The sequence below is a fragment of the Platichthys flesus genome, chromosome 4 (genome assembly GCF_949316205.1).
Source record: "Platichthys flesus chromosome 4, fPlaFle2.1, whole genome shotgun sequence".
Lineage (NCBI taxonomy): Eukaryota > Metazoa > Chordata > Actinopteri > Pleuronectiformes > Pleuronectidae > Platichthys > Platichthys flesus.
Window position 1 is genome coordinate 14,191,968 of NC_084948.1, and position 22,876 is coordinate 14,214,843.

Genomic DNA, 22,876 nt, shown 5'->3' on the forward strand with positions numbered 1-22,876 from the left:
CATCCCTGGGATTATTTTATTTTTGCCAATAGATTCCTTTCACCTAAATCTTACATACTGAAGCTTTTTAAGATGAACGAGGCCTTGTTCATGTGTTGTTCTCTGTTACAACATCGTGAAATTAATGTTGTTTATTCCTGTTTGGAAAACAAAAACAAGCCCCCACCCTCACTTCCCAGGCCACTTTTTTTGACGGAGCTCTTAGGCGACCAATCGCTGGGAGGTTTAGCAGCGAGGGTGGGAGCCGGGGGCGGGACTTCCTGTGGGGCTGCAGTGGGATGGCAGCAGGCAGCTGCGGGGCTGACACGTATCTGAAGTAAAAGGTGCTCTGGAGGCCGCGTCGAGGACTTGAAGTGTCTTTATTATTTTTCTCCATTGTCTTGTTTGAACAACGTCGGGTGTGGCAGCGGGGACAGAGGAGCCGTCGGCCCCGGGGTGAGCCGCGTTAGAGCCGCCGAAGTTTGACGTGAAGTCTGGAGAAAATCTGAGCGGCTACTTTGAAGTTCCAGGAGAGGGTCGACAAGCGGAGGAAAGTATGTCCACCGGGGGGAATACCACCGTGTAACCCGTGTTGTTTCTGCCCGGGAATGCTGTGGAAGTGAGGGGAGGGTTGGGTGGGCTCATTCCAGTCTTCACCAGGAGGTAAAGAGAAGGAAAAAAAAGAGAGGAAAAAGTTGAGTCGGGAAGTTTCCAGCAGCGGAGACGGAGCCTTCTCTCGCAGACAGCGGGGAGCGGGTCCAACATGGGGAACGGGGTGTGCTCCCGGCGGCAGCGTAGGATCTTCCAGTGCCTGTTGCTGCTCACGGTGGTCTGCGGGATGATGTACGGGGGCATGATGTCCTATGAGGTGCACAAGCAGCTGAGGAGGACCGAGGCGACGGCGCTGAAGTACCAGCAGCATCAGGAGTCCCTGTCGGCTCAGCTCCAAGGTAAACACGGCGAGGTGTGAGGTGATTGACCGGTGCTCGGTCTGCGCGCAGGTGAAGAGGTGAGCGTGGGAACTCGTGCGTGCGGCGCCAGACTCCCATCGCGGAACTGCAGTTTTAATGTTTGCGTAGTCGCTTTCAAACGCCCATCCTCCTTAAAATCTACACGAGTACTTGCATCAGTCCCTTACAAACCACAGATCCGTTCGGCGTTCATCACGTTAGAAAGTTGACATTTTGTCAGACTAAACGCTTTGTTGTGATTTGTCAGTGTGTCAAAGGTTAGCAGGGCGATGATATACCAAGGGCCAGTGTTTGGCCTTTGACCTCGGACCTCAGGTGGCTTTCTAATCCTGTGATAAACCAGCAGGTTAAGGTGTGTGCAGATTAGGCCATGGTGATGGTATTTAGCTGGACTGGATATGTCTGCCTTCTGCATAGGGCTACTGTAAAGATAATGGTATTTAATGGGATAAGTGGTGCTTACTGCAGGCTGGACAGACTGACACAAACACTGACACACACACACACACACACACACACACACATCCTTGTTAGGAATTTGCATTGACTTCCATTTATTGTAAACAAACTAACCAAAACCTTCACTTAACCTAAACCTAACCTACAATTCACATCTTAACCAGGACTTCAGAAATGACAGTTTGCCTCATTAGGACCAGGCTTTGGACCCCATGAGGACTACTGACCCTGACAAGGTCAGTGTTGAAGCTGGAAAAGGTCCTAAAGAGGTCATAAAAGAAGAGTGTACACACACACACACACACACACATTCACACACATACACACAAGCACACACCTGGTTGTAGTGGCTGTGTCCCCCAGGCTCACCTTAACATTATACTCATAATTATACTTTGAAGTCATGAGGTCAGCCTCCACATCTGCTTCTTTCAGCCACAGCTGAGATAGCAGGAGGGAAAAGGAGCACACTCACCTCAGTTGTAAGAAGAAGCTAAAAACGTATAATGTCATATATAGTTTAAACTTTTTAAAAGTCTTAAAATTGGTTCGAGAGCTGGGTCCTGCAATGCCCTGTCAATGTAAAAGGCCACTCGGTGTCCAGACGCCACGCACGACGGTATTGTTTTGATTTGGCATATCATATCATATCATCTACCTGTAAACAGCAAAGACCCTTTTACTTTCTCTGATTGTGTTATTACAGAGGACTGTATAGCACTTGTTTCCAATCAGGAAAGAATTCAACTTTCTATATATACAGTATATACAGTATACACAGCACTGGTGCCGCAGAATTTGAACATATTGTATAAATGTTTTCGGATAAACATCGTCTTTATCACTGTGTCTGTGTGTGTGTGCACTCGTGTCACCCACTGGCCCGGAATGTCCGATAGAAATTGTGGGAGTTGGTATTCGATGAATGGACTTTACTACAACTACCAAGTAGAATAGTAATTCACCTGACACCTATGCAAGTACACAATCCCCTCATATCACTGTCCACACACACAAGCGGCTTTGATTCAAACATGCACACACACTCATGTAAATTCGTCTATCACGTTTTTTTTTCTACCAGTTTAGTCAAAATTCAGACACCTTTATTTAAAAAAAAAAAAAAAGATTAAAAAGTAATTCAACCATGTGATACTGCATCATAAAACACAGATAATAAATAGCCGGTTAAATACCTGTTGGGCAGCACAGCAGGTTCCAGGCCATTTATTTTAAATTCCAGCGGCATATCTATATTAAAGATTGGCACAGTCACCAGTTATTTAGTAACAACCAGGAAACATAATAACTAACAGTAAAACCCACATTAACAGTCACAACTCCACAGACATTGACTGATCTGTTTGCTTTATTGCCGTGTGGGGTAAACAGTGTCACACCCACTCAGCGTTAGTGCATTGACAAAATGCTCCTCTGTATTACTCAAGTAATGTTTCTATTAAAAATCTAAATTCAGGAACGTCTTACAAACCACACCTTTGCAAAAGATTAAACAGTCCTGTACTACAGTAACCTCTGTGATTTGCTCCCTCCCAATAAAGACTCATAAACACACTATAATCTGCGGACAGGATGTGAGGTTTTGTGTCATGCCATTATGCCCTTGATTTAAAATTAACAGCTAGGCTGAGAGTCCACTCCTACATGACTTTGTCTCTTTCAGAACAAAGTGTGTGGTCGTATATGGGGGTCAGTGAGTGTGTCGGTGTTTGAGCCCAGACCTGATAATTTAATTCGGCATTTGATCCACCTAATTAGTAGTTATCTCAAGCTCATCATCCACAGCTGTGTCCAGCGGTATGACTAACAGTGTTGTCCTCTAGCTTTTTACTCATCAGACGTGTGTAACCACATGCACAGACTTAGGCCTCAGGTTTGTTTTGTCATCATGTGAAGCATCCTGTGCCAAATTTGGATTGTAAAAGAGTAAATTTGACTTCACAGGTGGTTATGAATAGCTGTGAGTTTCCATGTTGGCAGCCCTATATGAGCAAAGGGAGCTTTTCCTGCATAACAGAAAGTCCCTCACATTTGTTTTATAATGTAGATTACTTAGAGAGAAAGGGTCACTCAGCTAAGCTTTCAGTCCGTTCCTGTTCAACCATATACCAATGGCTTCTGTTTCGTTTTTCAAAAGATGCACATAATCTGATACATTTAGAGCATGACCGTATAGTTTGACACCTCGAAGAAAGCAATAGCATTTAACCCCATTTGCATCGCCTACACTAGGCACCACGCCCATACTTTCATTGTGAAGCGATGGATCATTCAGCCAATCACAGGGTCGAACCCAATGGCCGACAGTTGATTGCAGTTTTTCCTGTCCTATATTTAGAGGTGGGCCATAGCTTGGGGGTTGTGAGCTGGATGTATTGATTCCCACTATAACCAGAGGCTGGCAGTTGTAAGTCTTTTAAAGCCTCAACTAGCACTTAGTGGTTTTGCCTGCACTCTGACAAATGTGTCCCCATGATTTAACACCCATTCACTCCATCATACACAATCATACATACACTCACACACACTCACAATGACACAGCGTGCTGTTTGCCATCACATGAAACAAACACAATAATGGCAGCAGGCTCAAAATAGTATATCAACAACACTTTTGTCGCTTTCTGTTTATCTTAATAAAGATGCTCATGTGAATGTAATGGTCTGTTTTCCTTCATGGGATAACAGGAAGTAAATTATTTTGTTTCTTTATTTAAATTAACGGCATTTATCTAGTGATAATGTCTTCATGACCAGTCTAAGTGCTTTAAATATGATTTTAATTAATCATATTCACCTATTAAAAAAAACATGTCTATACAGCGCTTGAAATACGTAGAGCATTGTTTAACACTCACACATCATCTTCGCAATGCTGGCACAGCAGTCAGTGGCAAGTACAGTTTAACATGCAGACTGGAGGAGCCTGAAATCGAACCACAGAACATCCAATTAGCGAAAGAGTTGCTGTCTAGCTTCTCTTTACCCCCCAAAGCCACATTTGGAAATGCACTCTGTTTCTGTTTTAAACCAAAGTATGGGACCCAATTTGGGATTTTGTATTTCCTGACAATAAGGAAAAAGTCAGATTGTCATGCAGAGTGTCTTCCAAACTCTAATCCCAAAGAAATGAGCAATAAAAACAAGAGACATGACTCAAAAATAAATCAAGTCACATCCGAAGGCATTGCGCTGCACATTCAGAATATAAACCTGTAGTTTATGTAAAATAGCACAGGTTTCTGGGATCTTGTTACATCAGTGGGTTCCAGGGGACTGACGTTAGCATGCTGACAGACCACCGTCTCCATACTACTTCTCTTGGGGTCTAAATCTCTCTGTCCTTCGACTTTCATCCAGTATATTTGGCCGATGACAGGAGGTCAGTTACTTACCAGGTTCTTAACTGTCTTAAGGTTTCTCCAATTAACTGAGATACAATTTGAATTTTAAAGACTTAACACAAATCAAACATGCATGTTAGAATGTATAATAACTGGTCATAGAGGTTCCTATGTGGTCAATGTTTAGTAGAAGATAGAAGGAGTACATTTGAAACTCCCAATACTTTTTCCCTGGGCTTTGCGCAAGTGGTCCCCTGTGTGTGTGCTCAGTAGTACAGTGGGTGTATGAATGAGAACACACACACACGCATGCAAACAAACCGCAGAGAAAATCCTGGAGCCCGTTTCCTTGTGTGATTGATAGTGTTCGCAGTGCACACCCCGGCCACTCTATCCAATCTTCTCTACATCTAAGCCAGTAGGCCAGTAAAGGTCACCACCGTACAGAACTCCCTTGTCCTCGCCCTGCTGATGCACTTTAACTGCAATGTGAAGGAAATGTTTCATTTGTCTGAACCAGAAACAATAATGCACATTGAAGTTTGAACGACATAAGGAGAGGTGTAAAACAAATCAGTCTTTGGAAAGTTTTCCTTTGTGTGAATGGTAGACCCTTCGTACAGAATGCATGGGTCGAGCTGCTCCTTGTTGTTTGTTTGTCTTCTTTTCTAGTGCAGTGGTCAGAATAAAACTGCAACGAAGCAAAGGAAAAACTTGCACACAAAACAAAAGATCAAGACTGTTTGCTAAATTTTCTATATATTACAATACAGTCGTGATAGACAGTAAAGCCAAGCTTCACTGAATTAATAATTGTTTAGCTGTTTTTCAGACATAAACTCCTGAAAGTGTTTATAAAATTCCCATGAAAAAAAAAACGTATTGATGCCTGAAAGCAGCTTATTTGACCATGTTCTGTTGTATTGTTTTACATTGAGCTAGGTTGAGGAAATCAACTGTAAGGTAATCTCTGGTTTTGGTTTTTTTAATAAGATTAATATTGGAATGCTTTCAATGACTGAAGTAAAAGACAATGCATTTTAATATTTCATTAAGTTACTTCATCTCTGATCTTTAACCTTGTTATGTTAATGTGAAGAACATTGAGTTTCTAAATGAAACACACTTAAATAATAACGAATTTCCTTGTTTAAATGTGAGTTTTAATAATTCAGAAGCACAGTCAAATGACATGCGTTTCTAGACTGCAGCTTCTTTGTCGCTGTTGCCCAACTTGTCCATGTCATCCCCTAGAGAGTGGGTGTGTGTGTGTGTGTGGTGTGGCCTGAGCTGAGTAAAGAGCAACATGGCCTCATCTACTGAGACGACACAGAACCTCAAACAAGCAGAATAAAACCTCAGTAATCTGATGCTCTGGATGTCCATCTGATCAGGATCAGAGTAAAGGAAGAATTTGGAGTTGGATTTCACCCCCACGAATTAAATCAGAAGGTCATCAGACTTTTCTAAGGCTGTGATATGAATTAGATTATGAACATGACACATGCTCATAAAACACTGAGAAGTGTTCACTGCAGCGAACACTGATAGCCTCTCTGCCGTAGTTAGTGTGTAATAAGTGATTGTTACAAAGTTCAAGTTAATTGATTCGTTGGCTCTGCCAAGGAGGTTATGTCTCCGCCTCTGTCCATTGGCTTGCATTGGTTGGTTTTGTTTGTTAGATGGATTATGCCAAAACTACAAAACAGATGTCCATGTAATTTGGTGAAAGGATGGGACATGGAGCAAAAAATAACTTTTAGGATTTGATTTTACTTTCTTAATCATCATGATATGTCCTATGAAATAATTCATGGTTCTTGATGAAAAAACATTTAGAGAACTGATACCCATGACTGTGTGAAATTTGGTGCAGCTTGATTTCATCAGTAAATTCACTGGTACGACCAATAGAGTGATTTAGCTGAAATTTAAATTTTTATTTACCAAAACAAATTGTAGTTATCCAGATATAGTGGTGTGAAGACGATTGCAGAGGTTTGAGAAAGTAGTTTTTGTCGTTGGAAAAAAGCTTGTCGCCTCAAAGGGCAATTAGGTCAGATTGATTAAATAACAACCAAGGTATGAAGTCTGGTAGAATGTATTTTTTGTGCTGTATAAGGTTGGATAACCACCACTTACTTTACCAAGTCTGCTGTCTCAGCCTGTTATTTTGGTTTGTGTATTTCCATGAATGTCTCTCTCCCTTCAGTCTCTCCTGGTTTGCCATATTTCTGCCTGTGACTGTGTCATTGTTTAGCTCTTTTCTTTTTTTGGTGCTTATTCTCTGTGCCTTCCTCTGCATCTCCTTCCTTCACTCCTTCTCTCTCTCTTCTCCTCCTTTGTCATCGTCGTGAAATTCTTACAGAGTTGTCCACTCCTGCAAAACTGTATACGTTTATCCTGTTGAGTTGGCACTTGAAAAGAAAGAAAAGCCACATGATCAGTCTGACCTCCCTTTACGCTCAGGTCAGGAGAGAGAAAATGTGACAAAGAGGAAGAAGTTACGATCGTTGTACAACTTCTTCGTGTGGAAGTGATAATGCTTTTGTAGAACAAATTAACTGAGGTTAAGATGACAAAGCATTTACGGTTACTTTACTTTTATTATCAAAGTTACCAAATTATGAAAACATGAAAGTTCAATTACATTTGACTCATAAACCATGACACCATAATTTGTCATTCTTTCCTCTTAGTAAATGCTGTGTCAATAGTGTTCAGTACAACAGGGCCAACAAACAAACGCTGCCAACTCACATATTTGGATCCAGGAATTGGGTATGGAGGCCAAGGTCCTACTGATATAAGAGATTGTATAACTCACAGGAAGTAGATGAATTTCTTAATGTGTCCATGTAATGCTTTATTGCTTTTTTTCCTTTCCTTAAGTGAGTCATAGCTTTTTTGTGTCCAAACTCCTTCTCTCCCACTCAAACGATTTCTCCTGAAAAGCCTGGAAGGCCTTGTTTGCTTTCTTGTCTGCTTTCCTTGAAGCATCTACATCAACAATTAACATGTAATATGCTCATCTCTCAGCTAGTTTGGCTCAAATTGAATCAGCAGAGCAAACAACAAGGCTACAGTTGTGTTAAAGCTGATCAGGAAGTCTCTCAAAAAGACAGAAAAACTGTTCAAGAGGTTGCCGAATCTCGAAGGGAAAAAAAAGTGTTTAAATAAGAATCAACTTTTCAAATCGGTAACACGTAAAGTCTTTTTTCGTTTTTGGTGGTTTACTAGCTTGTAAACCTACGGTTACCATATCCCATATATAGGTGAAGGACATGCCTCTGAATAAGAGTCTTATTGTCTTGATTGCCACCTGTTGGCTGGCTGCAGTAAAGGTCATAAATCCTCTATGTTAGTAGATGGAGCATGGACTTAAAGGTCAAAGTGAATGTCAAATACATTTCTCTTATGTGTGTTCAATTGGATTGGTCCATCACAAATATCATCAGGACCTTGTTACCACGGCTCCACCCACTGATTACTGGCTCTAAATGGAGGAGAGGAAGTGGAGACCCTTCTTACATTTTTATATGCAGTTTATGTCCATTAGGTTTTAGATGTTGCATTGTTTGTGTGTTCTATCGGCTTTGATGCTGTTTTCTTTTAATCTTGAAACCGGCTGCCTACTGCCTAGTGGACATAACTCCCCACATGGATTAATTTAATCTTCAATCACATTAAGGTAAAAAAAAAGGTAAATGGTGGAAATAAAAAAAGTATTTGGAGACCAAGCGATTGGAGTTAGAAGAAGACAGAAATTAGAAGTGTGTCTAAGAATAAAAAGAGGATCTCCATTCAAATTAACAAGAGCTTCTAGGTTATTAAGGATCATTTTGGACAATTTTATCACGCCTCCCCCCATCGTCTAGAAAAAAGTTGATTCCTTCCTTAAAAACTTCTTTGACTCAAGCCACCAGGCACAGCAGCCTGAGACAAAGTATTTTTGTAAATCCCCACAGATGTGAGGAATACCACAGCTTTCTGTCGATGTCACATCCCTGAGATCAATGTGGCTGAATAAATATCACACCGCACTCTTATATCAACCATAATATGCATATCCTCTCTCTGTCTCTGCTTTCTCTATAATTTATATTTTAAACTGTAGTGAGTGCATATGTTATTTTGCAATTGTTTATTGCCAATGCAGCTTTCTTTTTGTCTATTTTCCAAAAAACAAGAGGTCTTGGTTTTCTCTCCTCCCTCTATTCATCCCCTCCATCTGTGTTTTTTATGTGTAGTGGTGTATGAGCATCGCTCCCGGTTGGAGAAGTCTCTGCAGAAGGAGAGGTTAGACCATAAAAAGGCCAAAGAAGGTGAGAAAAATCTATTCTCTATTCTGATTACTTTGGGGAATTCATCATACCTCAAACTGTGACGACATATCATGTGGTGCTAGAATAATATCACATTGGTATACAAATTTAAAAACATTTGGTTATAGTATTATTGTTGGTCACGTAGGATAAAGGCATCAGCCAAATGAATATGAGTGAATTGCTGAACAGTGAACCATGACTATTTTCATACTCAACATAGTTTTACTTTACATTTGTTAAATTTACATAAAATCTGATTGATCTCTTCTGATTTCTAGATTATCTGGTTTATAAACTTGATGCACAACAGTCACTGAACAAGGAGAAGGTACGTTTTTTACATAATTACTATTTCTTTTATTCATCTGTACATTTTTAGGACTTGAAGCCTTTGCATATCAATAGCGAATAAAAATAAACGGCACAAAAAAGCAACTAATTCAAGAACGTATGCTGTGTTACAGCTGCTTTTAATGTATTTCTAGCATTTTTTTGTATTTAATTTGACAAAGGTCTTATTTGTTTGTAAACAGCTGTGCTCATTGGATTCATTCGTCTTCTTTGACAAGTGCTGGGTTGCCTGTTGCCTACTTCTAGCTTCAAGCCAACTCCATCATCTCCTGTTTGACAAAAATAACTGTAATCAATAGCAAAAGATAAATATATTAATTATATCAACAAATATACTTTAAATCCGACTGGACAGAGGAGGAAGTAATTGTTGTTCATCTTCTACTGCGACTACTTCAAAATATCAAAAACACACATTCTGATTGGTTGTGATTGGACATAATCTGACTTTGTTCAACAAAATAAAGCTGCAATATCGTTCAGCAAATATACGTTGCTGATATGAAAGCTTGCATTGAATGGATATAGACAGGAAAAATTGTAATTGCACGAAAAAAAACATCAAGTTTGCAAAGGTTTTAATAGTTGTATGGTAGGGAAGTTTAAGCTGCGTTTCAACTTGTGTGTAAAACAGCAGCTTTGTGCTGCTGTAACTGACACGACCAGATTAAATTCACCCATTCTCTATAGTATGTTGTAACAGTAACTTAAAGCCTGAACCACTAAGTCTCTGAGTTTTGTAACCTTTTGTCTTTTGGTGAAACAGCAAGACTCCGGCAGCAGATTAAATTCTTTACAAGTGCAACATCAGATGTTAAAGGTATGACATTACCAACACGCTCAAATGTGCTTTTCTCTATTCTAACATTGACGCAGATATCTTCTTGACCTTGTGTCATTTGAACACACACTCTCCCTGACCTACAGCTACATCCTTCCTCTTGTATTAGTGAGGAAGTCAATGCCTGGTTGGGGGAAGGGTCTGTTTTTCCTTCAGGTTTGATGATTCAGGGATTTTTATTATGAGGAGAAAATCAAACCCACATGATGACAGTCGATTTATTTTGCTCTTCTCGGTCAGAGCCAGCATGAGGACCTGAAGAAGCTGTACTACGACCTGCAGGAGCAGCACCAAACACAGGGTGAGGACCACGGCCGACTGCTGGATGAACACAAGGATCGCTACGAGAAGCTGCAGCAAATCAAAGACGGGGAAGTCTCCCAACTCAAAGGTGCAGTCTTCTGTCTTTATGAAGGTGTCATCCTCGCTTACCCTGTCTCCATCTTCTGGTTCTATCAAGTACTGCAGGTCTTAAAACAAATGTTTTATATTTAGATCTAGAAAAAAATAGTTGTATTCACATTCAGTACGTGGTAAGTACCAAGCTTTACAACAAATAATTTGATTTACTTTTCCAAACTGCTAAAGATATGTGAACACAAGTGCAACCAGGGTTTGTGACATGAGTCATAAGGATAAAAAATAAGTGGTTTTAATCATCTTTGCTTATGTTTTGCAAAAGAATAGAAAAAAAGCCTGTTGTCTTTGCCAGCAGCAGTTGTGCAGTTAATTTCTGCATTTTTGCAATGACACAACAGCTGACATGTGCAAGAGATGAGCTATTATTTGAAGAATCTTGTTTGTAGCCTAGCTCTTTCCGCAACTAACAAAGAAAGGCTCCCTTTTTACACCGGCATGCCCAGCGTACGTGAGTTGTCATGTGATATGTGTTTTCAGAACAAATTCGTCGGCATAAGCTATTGGTGTCTAAAAAACAGGTGTGTAGGATAGAAACACACTGACTCGCTGGTCACTTCTCTGTCTCTCTCTACGTTACATTGAAATGCTGATTTGTTTGAAATGACGCCACAATATCAGCACTGATCACCACATAATGATCCATACTTTCCCGCAATGAGTCAAATCTTTCTTTAAAGCTGCGCCTTCATTCATCATACAGCTTGTGTGTCTTTCGCGCTGACACACACTCACACACACAAACAGTGTGATCAGACACATGTGTAAACTAAGACTGGGTAAAAACAACACACTTTTTAAACATAGTCAATGTATGTGTAGCCGGAGGAGATGGTGGGGCGTGCTCGGTTTGGTTCGACTCGGCTGGTGCAGTGCGCGGCAAGATTCATAGAGACACAGAGTAGCAAGAAATTACTGACAGAGCTGGTTACTACATTTTTGCCGTCCTAACATGTTTGAAAAGACCCAAATGAACACTGTATGTGAACATAGTGGAGCTGTGCATGGCTCCCTGGGTGTCTGCCATGGTGGAGCTGTGGCCAGGCTGTGTGCACTCTGGGTCTGTGCCCTTGGATCGTGCATGGCACCGTAGGTGTCTGCGCCATTGACTCGCCATTGTTTTGACTGTGTGCCCTCATCAAATGAGCTTAGCTTGATAACGTTCGAGGGTTGAGTCACATGGTCTTGCTCACTCTCTCTTTCCTTCTCACTCACATTTAAATACTGTCACCCAGATGCGCTCACAGGTACCGAAACTTGGCATTGGCGATTGTAATGAATCGGTACCCGGTAGTAGCGGCGTAATTCTGTCAGTACCTTTTAAAAGTACAGAGTTCTGTACCCAACCCTAAGCGGCAGGGATTAAAATTGATATGGAGCCAAAGTGCTTGTGTGGTCACAGCTCATTTTAGTTTGTAAATGCATTTTTCAAATGAAAACATAGTATTGATGTAGCCTCCCTTTGGGGAGTCTTTGCTGAATTTGAGGGTGGAGGAGCAGTGGCTGTTTGTGAGGAACTCCTTGATCCACGTACAGGGGGAAAATATACTGTACTTGTTGAATGTTTTTTATTTTTTGTTCAGTTGCAAGCTGTCTGTTGATGTGTTTTTCATTCTGCAGATAATAATTTTAACCTGAGAGAGGAGAACAAACAGCTGAGGAAAGCCCACCATGAAATTCATGTACAGCTACAGGACGTTCAGGTGAGAACAGACATGTCCACTCTGGATGGTAATATTACATCTGACCTGTCTCACATCTTCTTTGAAGAATATCAGCTTTTGCCTTCAAGCAGAAGACTGCAGATCCCATTTGTGCCTCATTATCCCCATGTGTACTGAGCCCTGTGTATATGTACTTTCCTTGTTGTTTGGTTATATGTTTTTAAAGTTGAATCAGTGTATGTTTTCGGATGCAACAACTTTCAGAATAACATCCTGATGATAAAGTTTGATCTTAGCTTCTCTTATCTTTTCATCTTTTTAGTCTTATTTTTTAAACATAGAAAGATAAGATGTGTGCTATCTGAAATTGGATGAATTAAGTAATGATTCATGAAATAGTGCATGAATAATAAAGGATAATACGTGTAACGTTAAAATTCCTTTGCATTGTCAATTGTAAGCTTGCCATAAAAATGAATGGCTCATTCCTGCTCTTTTGTTGCTTGTGTATTCAGGTTCAGCATCAAGACTTGAAGGCAGCGCACAACCAGCTGTCACTGACACTAGAAGACCACAAGAGTGCGCTGGCTGCAGCTCAGGTAGGAGAAGGCAGCAGAAATGCAGGCTCATTGTTCACTGCAGTCTGTGAATACTGATTGATGCTGAATATCTGCTTTCAGTCTCAGAGGAAATAATAGACAATTAGTTGAATTGAGAGATAAAGGATTCTTGTTTCATTCAAGTGTAACTTAGTATGTTTAGCATGTTAGCAGAGAATATCCAGAGACTAGGGCAGCATAATCGGGGGGAAAATGGCTTATTCGTTAATGTTGAACATTATATGCGACTTATCTGATTGAACCCTTCTTTATTTATGATATGCGACCAGTTGTGTTAATTCTGTACTTTCATCACATCTCCAGAGCAGCCGTTACATCCTCCTCTCTCCTCTGCAGTCCTCTCACTTATAACCTTACTTTAACCCTCTCTGTCAAGATGAGATGTTCATTCCAGTGAATTGTAAAATCACCAGCAAGTAGGAAAATAGATTCCTGATGCGTTGCTTGTTTTTTGATAGATCAGATGTTGCATCTTCTCCTTGAAAGTGATCTTTGAAATGCCTGAATGGTTTATTGAATGCACAGTAGTCTACCGAGACAGTCTTCCTTTTTGTCTCCATTCATGGATTTTCACTGACTCTCCTCTCATTTCCGCTCTCTCTCGCTCTGTCTGCATTTGCTAATTTATTTTATGCTTATGCAGCTTTTCCTTAGCAATTCCAGTTGGACGAGCACAATACACACGCACACGCACACGCACACGCACACACACACACACACACACACACACACACACAACCACGCACGCACATACACAAAACTCTTTCCGTCACTGCAGGGGTTCTGTTTCTTTCAGGGCTGTCAGAGCAGAACATCTAAAGGATGTTGCAGCCAATCAGCCACAAAGATATAATGGAGCGATTGAAGTAGACTAAAGGAATTTTTTGAATTTAACCATGTGGCCTGGTTGCAAACTACTGGTTTGTGTGTATGTGCTGTATAAAAGAATGGTGTCATTTAATGGTTTATTACTGTGGAGTATATGTCTGTTGGAAGAGAAATGTTTGTTTCACCTCAGGAAACCAGGAGGTGTTAAAGAAGTAGTTCATCCAAAAATGAATTTCACTCATCAGTTTAGCTTAGCCACTTCTGCTGGAAATGACCTCGTTTCAGGGCTTGCAGACATTTGACACCAAACAAGTAGTAGTAGTTTAAGTTTTTTTTTTTTTCTCAAGATAAATCACTTATCAGCTATACTGTTGACCCCTGAAACTCCAAAAGTGATTTGTGGACTCAAACACTTCAACAGTACTGCAATTAAAGATAAGAGTTATTTGTCTCCTGCTTTCTAACTGAGACACAGCCAAAGCCAACAGTTTATTATAAATAGGTTATAACTGATTTGTAAAACATTGGTTAAGTATTTAACACATCCAATAAATGACAACCTAAACTCTTTTATAAGGTTATTGTACAGTAGTACCAGACTTACAATCCCACTGGATGACACCGCTCCCTCATGTTTCCCTCCCTGATCGCTTCGAGTGTTGTACCCTTTAGGTGCAGGTGGATGAGCTCAAGCAGCTAAAGGAAACCCTCAACAAGGCTCCTGTCCCGAGGCAACCTGAGCAAAACCCCGTCCCCCAGAAACTACAAGCAGATGCACCCAAATCCCACATCTATCAAGAGCAGCAGACTGGGATACAAGAAAAGGAGCCAGCCCCAGAAAATCGCCAGGTATACCATGACACGGTAACATAAAAGTCTTTGGTTTCACTTTACTACGAGGACAAAAGGTATATAAAAAAATATAAAAACAAACAAATCGATATATTTGCCTTTTTGCTTCCATCTCAGTTGGGTCAGCAAGAAGTGGCAGTGCACTCCCAGTCCGAAACCAAGCTCAGCCCCACTGTACCTCAAATTACCTTGTCAGAAAGAGAGGAGGATGATGGAGAGGGAGAGGCGGAGAGAAAGAGAGAACTGGCGGAGGAGGAGATGGCTCAAGCAGGACAGCCTCAGAAGCTGGAGGAGGACCCGGACCATCCACAGGATGAGCAGCAGGAGGAAGAGGATCCGGAACAGGAACAGCCAGATGAGAACGCATTGGACCAACTGAGACATCAGCCACAACCGGTCAGAACTTTGGCTTATATAAACAGGGTTAAACTGACTCCACACCTGATGATTTCTCCTGTATATCTTTTTTAGAGCCACGATCATGTGCTTCTAAACTTTAAGACCTTCTACACCATGTGATCCTTGTCAGATCAGGGACACAGCTACTGCTCAAATTTAAGTGCTGTTCATTAACGGGAATTGTGATATGCTTTAACCTGAGCCCTATGTTTACAAATGTAACTGATTGAAAAGTACCAGCAAAATATTTTGGCATTGGTCCAGTAGATTGCCTCCGCTGGCAGCAATGACACAGTGGCAGTGGCTACAATGTAATGTTATGGGACAACTGTGACTGTTTCTCTTTGTAGGAGCTCTTCGTCTGTATACTGTGGCTCAAACAGGTCATGACAGCAATCCAAGTTGACATTTTCCATGTCAGAAAAAGATTCAGCCACAATATTTTCTTTTAGTAAAATCCAAACTACTCTCTCCAACTCACTTCCTTATTCAACTTTCCGACTCCACCTTCCTGCAGCAAGTCTCAGAGGACTTGACAGTGAGACTCCTTATTGAGTGAGACGTGTAATGTTGCCAGACCCTTAGCAAAAACACAGAATTACAATTTCAGCCTTCTATTTTTGAAAAAAATGTAAGTGAACATCTTGTTAACTTTTGCAGTTGCCCCATAAGATTACATTGTACTGAGTGTCGGGGCTGATAATGGAGGTGATCTACTGGAAAGATTCCATACCCTTTGTAAAGACCATTCATTTACAAAACCACATTTACAAACATAGGGTGCAGGATAAATGATATCTAAGGATAAATGATATCATTAAGCTAATGTTTGTCTCAATTTGCAGCCAATGAGGGTTTAGTTTGTTCTTTTTATTCATCTGTTTGTCATCTCAAAGGATCCCCATGCAGAGGTGCACCAGGACGAGCATCTGGAGCACGAGGCGCACGCCCAGGTGGAGCATGTGAAGTCGGCGTATGAACAGCAGCAGGAGCAGCAGCGCCTAGAGGCTCAGAGGGCAGCGGAGAGCAGGCAGATCCATGTGCGACAGGAGGCCCTGCGAGTGCAGAGGAAGAAGGTGATGATGGAGAGGGAGCAGCGGCTGAAGGAGGAGCAGGATAGGGAGCATCAGCAGCACAAAGAGGCCGACAGGCGGGAGCAGCTGCTGAGAGAGGAGCACCAAAGGTCAGGTCTCCAATCAGCTGGAAGACAATTGCCCATATGACACAAAAACATACTTCCCCATTTGACCTAGAGGAGTCTATCAATGCTGATCATTTCAGGTTCATTTGTCCAGCTTTTAGGCTATTTGGCTCCATATCAACTCTGGAAGGAAGGATGCCAAAGCCATTCAATTTAGCATTGATAAACCCCAGCCTCCTTTTTTATTTTAATTGACTGTAATGTTTCCACTCACCAAACTAATGAGTCTCATGATGGTGGTCTAATTAAACAATAAACTGCAATATGGGAAGCAGTACATTTTTAAAGACTATATAGGTCACATGCATGTTTCTTTTCTGATGTGGCTTATAGAGCCTCTCTCACTGCCGACTGTCACTGTTGTCATTAGGAAGAAGACAGAGTATGAGAACATGGACAATGACATTGTCGAAGGAGAAGAAGATGGTCACACTGATGATGAAGACGGTGAGACAGAAATGTTACCATTACGTCATGTGAACTGCACAGTTTAAAATGTTCTCTGAAATATTTTTGTTGGAGTCTGAGCTCAGAGCAATGTGTGTGTGTGTGTGCGTGTGTGTGTTTGTGTGAACAGAGGGAGATACTCATAAGCTAAATGAGGGGGAGGAAAAAGAAGGAGAAGATCAAAGAGTGCCATCACAACAGGTGAATTTACATCCGTTCTGTTCACTACATCTTTTAATCATCCGTCAATCATTTTACTTCCTTAACTCTTTAACTATTTTGAAAACTTTAATTGAACAATTACATTACACTTAAGCTGCTTTCAGACATGCACTGCACTCTGAGACATTTTCCTGAAAATCTCCTGTTTGTGGGAATGCAAATGTTCGAGTTAGTTGCCCTGTACATTTTTCTGAACTTTTCCTGCCAGCCCCGTAGTAACATTTACAAATACAGTTTCTGAATGAGCCCATTTGAGAATACAACAGGAAAATATAAAAAAAAAAATCACAGCTTGCAAGTGGCCGTTATTAGGACATTTCTATCATTGGATGGAGACAAATCTGAACAGAAAACAACAGAAACAAAAAGTTGTCAACTTGGAAAAACAACAAGATTCAAGGGTTTTGGTGATAAGGGCCGACACCAGACCAGTGTATTGTTAACAAAAAAAGGTGATTTCCACAGCAGAAATCATATGTTGTGTCCTGCCTCCTGTATTCACTTTTTCTATGTCTAAAACATTTTGGAAAACAACTCAATCTGCCAAAATATATTCAGTGACTCTGAAATCTTCCTATGCACATATCTACATATTTCTATCATGCACATATCAACCCACCGCTACCATCATGATTGTATCTCTTCCTTATTTTACCATATTACCTTGTTTGTATTTCTGCCTGTGAAGGGTGATGTAGATGGTGAGCTGGACCCCAATGACGACCCCAACAACCAGGGCGAGGATGAGTTTGAAGAGGCCGGGGATAATCAGCCTCAGCACAGGGTGACAGAGGAGGAAGAGGAGGTAGTAGACGAGGAAGAGGAGGCGGCAGCACCAGCACAGCACATAGACGCACACCCCGGCCCTCGACAGCCGGCTGTGGAGGAGGAACTGGTGGTGAGTATGTTTTTAGGGAAGAATAGGATGAGAGAATGTTGAAGTTATTGTTTATGGAGTGTCTGAACTTGTGTGTGTGTTCAGTTGGCTGGAAACCCAGATCAACAGGAAGACACGCTGGACGACCAGTACCAGGAGGAAGTAGAGGATGAGGTGGGTAATACACACAGTCAGGTGCGCATTTTACGTATTGACAGAACCAACAGATGAGAGAGAGAAAATAACAAATGACAAGCAGGAAAAGGCAGATTTTACACCAAACTCTACACAATTGTGTGTAACAGGTCTCAATCCTTACTCCTAAAATCAGTCAAGCATTGAACTCTCTCTCTTATTGCTGCTGCTCTAAAGGCCCCGGAGGACATCGCCGGTGGGCTGAAGAGAGAAGAGGAGGGGGAAGATGAAGGAGAGGATCCCTATAATGAGGAGAACATAGATCAAGTAGGTTCATCTGTGGGGAACCACTCAGCGACTCTCTGGCCTCTTCTCTAAGCCTTCACACTTCTTAACTACTGCTTTTAATTCAATCACAATCACGTCCCTATAATCGGTTTTCTTGAATCAACGAGCACCTAGTGGCAATAAGATGAACTGAATCCCAACAACCTACATCTATACAATATTCTGCTGAGTTGTGTTTTGGTTGAAGCAGATTGGAACTGTGCATCCAAAAATAATTAATTTACATTTCTACAGTTTAACTGAGGAATCCATTTTTTTATATAGGCCTTTCCCCAGCTATTGAAGGACATCACAACCTGTAACAGTTACAGCAAAAAACAGTTGTTAATTGTTTTGCCGGTCCATCTGGAAATATATACACTGCTCTGATATTTTAGCTGTACAGGGATTCATGTGTGTGTGTGTGTATCTGTGTGTATTGACCCTGTAACCTGAAGCAGGCCTCATGTGTGTCCAGGTAAATGAGGGAGATCAGGTGGAGAGTGTCGAAGTGTCAGGTTTCCACCTGAGCCTGGATTATTCAATGAGAGGAAATCTGTTTAAATGGAGGAGCTAACACATATTTTATGATAAAAAAAAAAACAACTGATATATTGAATATTTTTTAAACATATAATATGTAATAATTCTTCATTAAAATGTCGCAAAACAGCTACATTAATGTTATATATATTGTTGACTTTTGTCAAAATCCAAAATGTTTCCAACAATGTACAAATCCAGAGAAATCACAAAATTTACTCAAGGTTAACAGGAAGTTTCTATTCGGTCGCCTTTTAATTGCATCATATCCTCTTTACCCGTCACCTTCACTCTCTCTGCTGTAACTTCTGGGGCACATGACTTATTGAGAAAGAAAACCAAACTGCTTGCCAGTTTTTCCTTCCACTGTTTGTATTGGTCACACGTATGGATCACCATTATTCATTGCTATTTCTTTTAAGATAAATTTGACCAAAGACTTAACTAAAATGAGTTAAACAAATTTGCAGATGTTGATGAAACAAGTGGTTTTAGTATAATTAAGTTCATGTGTATATCGTTATCTTCGCCCCCCCCCCCCCCCCCCCCCTGTTTAACAGACTTGTGTTTCATACAGTGTCAGTCCCATAACGAGTAAACATACTTATGTTTCTCTGTAATTTGAGCTCAGTGAAGCTTCCCCTCTATTCAGCTCCATTCATGCAAGGCTGCACAGTCGACCTGGCAGGGGAGTCCCAGGTGAACCCCTTACATAAACATCTCTGCTCTCATTTATTTACATGAGAATCACACTCCTGTGTGTTACAGTGCTGTCCACAGATAAGCAGAGAAAACATACAAGCACTCACTGTCCTGGTGCAGAGTCACCAAACCAACATATGTGTTAGTTTCCCTTTTATATTTGAAATCAGTTGATTATAATTAAAAAAACAGGAGCCTGAGACTAAATGGTAAACATGAAGACAAATAATATATCTCATGTCATCATTTCGTGGGAAACAAATGTTGAGCCATCTTGCTTTGTGCTTGTGATTTGCTCCAGGAGGAAGTGAAACACCAGGAGGGTCCGAGAAACGAGGGGAATCACAGAAAAGACAGAGAGAACAACGAGGAAGAGAATTATGAAGAGGAAGAGGAGGAGGTCGACGAGGAAATGGCCGGTCGAGACAAGGGCACCAATCGGAGGGCGGAGATGTAGGGACAGACGCAGACTTGAACCAGCTGCAGTGCCTTTTCTGAACGCCGGTACAGCCTATCAGGTCTGTCCTTCTCTTGTTTCTCAAAGGAATATTCGCAGCAATTCAGACAGAATCCCAATTAGGAAAACTGGGATTTTGTGCCCGGAGGACGGGAGGCGATTCCAAACACTGTGGGGCTGGAACTGATCAGCTCATTCTGTGGAAATGGACAGAATCTTTTGGACGGAAATTGGATGTATACTAAATATGTTTTCCCTTCTTTTCTGTCTTCTCACCCGTCTTCCTGATCGCCTGTCTGGTTCTGTGACAGACAGAGAATGTATTTTTATCACGTGCTGTCTTTTGTATAAAGAAACCAAAACAAAACGATGTTATTCTTATGCCCTCATGGTCAGGCTTTTATACTTGTTTTAGCTCAGATTTTATTTTCTTTCATTCCAGTCGATCGAGTCATTTCCTGTTATTTATTGTTCATCATAACTCTGACAATCGAGAGAGGTTTCCCCCTGCCTGAAGGGCTTTTATCGACTTCTTGATGCTTGAACGTTTCCACTGGATATTTCAGACATTTCTGGTGAAGCCATTTTGTGTCGCTCTGACATGTAAGTGCCTTTCCATTCTGGGAAACTCTTCTTGGTCTTTTTACCTTTTTACATTTGTTAAATCATTTCCATAGGAAAGCCAGTTAGTGCTGATTGCTTCAGCGTGGCCTTAAAGGAGCAGGGGAGCTGTTTCATGTCGACTGCTGGTGTGAATATAATTCACAAAATCTGGTGCAATGTAATTCAACACCTTTAGTCTACTGTACAATGTATAGTAAAACAAATGCTGACAATTTGTAAGTTTTTTTCTGCCAGTTACATTTGATACAAAGTGGTAGGATTGTATGAAATCATGTTTGTCACCTGGATGGTGAGTGGAATAAAGAAGCAGAAGGGTGTCAGGTAACAGTGGTTGTCTTCTCTCTCCTGTTTCAGACCATTGCTCAGAGGTTTAGAACAAAGGTTGTGGTTTATCTTTTCTCGTTTGTCGTACTTGTGACTGATGCAACAACAAAGGGAACTACAAGAGTGCAGTCAATCGCCAAGTGGCCAATTTATCTAAAACATGATGAATGAAATATGAAGGAAAATAAAATAATATAAATATGAAAAAACTCACAGTTACTCAACATCACACTTAGATTGAAAAAACATTTAGATATCTATTGATTTGATGGTTTAAATACATTGAACTATGGCCGTGCAACAGCCAGTGGCCGGAGGCTTTGCGGTCTCGGGTTGTCTGTCCGTCCAAGTCTCGTGAACAAGATCTCCAATTTGGTTCAAATATTAATTTGGTCCCAAGGATGATCTGATTAGATTTTTGTTGTTAAAGGTCAAGGTCAAAGTGACTTCACAAAGCCCATTTGGCCCAAGTCACTTGTACTTAACTCACTTGATTTTTGATAGTCTAAGGTCAAGGTCACAGTGGCCTCACAAAGTATGTTTATGTTTTTTTAACATGAAAACTTATGATTATCTTGAGTTTTCAAGATACTCTTCAAATTTGGCACTCAGACTCAAAAATGAACTGATTCGAGTTTGGTACTGGGGTAAAAGGTCAAGATCACAGTGACCTGTGAATGTGACATATTAAATTTGATCAGTTGTCATCTAGACTCAAAGATTAAGTGATTATGTTTCAGTGTTCAAAGGTCACAGTGACCTTATATGAATCGGGGGGGGGGGGGGGGGGGGTTATGTAGAAATATGTACACAGAATCTGCACTGGTTTCAGGAGTCATCCAACTGCAGTGCGGTGATCCTAGTTTTAATATAGAATTGTAGCTTTCTCATAAGTACAATTTCATTGCATTTTGTATCATTACTACACAGCAAACCCAAATACCAAGTGTTCGGCAGTAAGTGGTTTGATGCTCTACTCCTGCTGTTTCCTGCATTGACCATTCAAACTATAGCTGGGCATGTTCTTAACTTGCAGAAGGCTCACTCTGGTCTTCAGCTGTGTGCAATTGTTTTGTCAAATGTGCTTTCAAACAGAGACGAGGTGATCATGGATATGTATCGAGCAGGAGGAGAAGGATCATGAATATTCATTGTTGAGTTTAGATATCCTGGGCAGTGGGCACTGCCAGCTCCGGTGCCTAACCCTGCTCTCTCTGGTCGAGGTGAGAGGAATGTGGCTGAAACCTGATCACACGGGGAAGTGAACTGAAAAATCATTTACTGAGAACAGCGCTTTCCTCAGATGAACATTTGTCCCCAGCACACACTCTCTTTCTGTCCGACTCTCTTCTCTACAACTAATTTTCTCTCATTCCTGTTCTTTCTCTCCATTTCTTCCCTCAGCATCTTTCTTCCTCTCTCTCTCTCTCTCTAGTTCCACCCTCACAGCCTCTGTCATCCTCCCTCCAGAGCCGCTGGTGGAGGAGAGTAACAGGTGTCTCTTTGCTGTGATCATTGAAAGACACACATTTGGACAGCGACTCCGGTGACTCCTCCACATCCCTCAAATTTCCACGGTCACTCTGTCGTCACTTGACGGCTGAATTACCAGGCAAGAATAATTCGTACATGTGTATCGCCTGCAGCCAGAGTCTATCTAGAGACACGTGCCCACACAACTGCCACGGATCCCCAAACCTGCCTTTAAAGATTTACTTGAAAGCTGATGAAGCTCCGAGCTGCGAGAAGATGCTTTTATTTCACACCCACAGACTTTTTGAAAATCCACTCAAACACTCTCTGCTTTGCTGCCACACAGGAGGAGGTGTGAGCGTTCAAATGTGCCGCTGAGATATATCACAACATCCTGGGATCATCGGTTGAAGACGGCAGCTTCTCTTCTTGACCTGGATCTTGCAGAACATGAAGATCCTGCGAGCTCA

General features: G+C 41.2%; 1 protein-coding gene across 2 annotated transcripts; it reads left to right on the forward strand.

The window, feature by feature from the left end:
- The first annotated feature begins 266 nt into the window (after positions 1-266).
- On the forward strand, positions 267-20,934 carry golim4a (golgi integral membrane protein 4a). 2 transcript variants are annotated; one of them, XM_062385375.1, is made up of 16 exons: positions 267-929; positions 9,025-9,099; positions 9,381-9,430; positions 10,220-10,273; positions 10,535-10,685; positions 12,332-12,414; positions 12,891-12,974; positions 14,496-14,687; positions 14,793-15,071; positions 15,971-16,257; positions 16,646-16,722; positions 16,853-16,923; positions 17,633-17,842; positions 17,927-17,995; positions 18,194-18,283; positions 19,830-20,934. In XM_062385375.1, exons 1-16 carry the CDS (start codon positions 743-745, stop codon positions 19,983-19,985), a joined length of 2,115 nt encoding a protein of 704 aa, XP_062241359.1. In that variant the 5' UTR covers positions 267-742; the 3' UTR covers positions 19,986-20,934. The 2 variants fall into 2 exon arrangements, with proteins under 2 accessions (XP_062241359.1, XP_062241360.1); XM_062385376.1 differs by having other exon boundaries at positions 14,496-14,672.
- The last annotated feature ends 1,942 nt before the right edge of the window (positions 20,935-22,876 follow it).

Bases quoted from the DNA above. Each gene is read 5' to 3' on its own strand.
- golim4a (XM_062385375.1), top strand. From the start codon at position 743: ATGGGGAACGGGGTGTGCTCCCGGCGGCAGCGTAGGATCTTCCAGTGC. The intron at 10,274-10,534 runs GTATGACATTAC...CTTCTCGGTCAG, and splicing joins TGCAACATCAGATGTTAAAG to AGCCAGCATGAGGACCTGAA. The intron at 10,686-12,331 runs GTGCAGTCTTCT...TTCATTCTGCAG, and splicing joins GGAAGTCTCCCAACTCAAAG to ATAATAATTTTAACCTGAGA.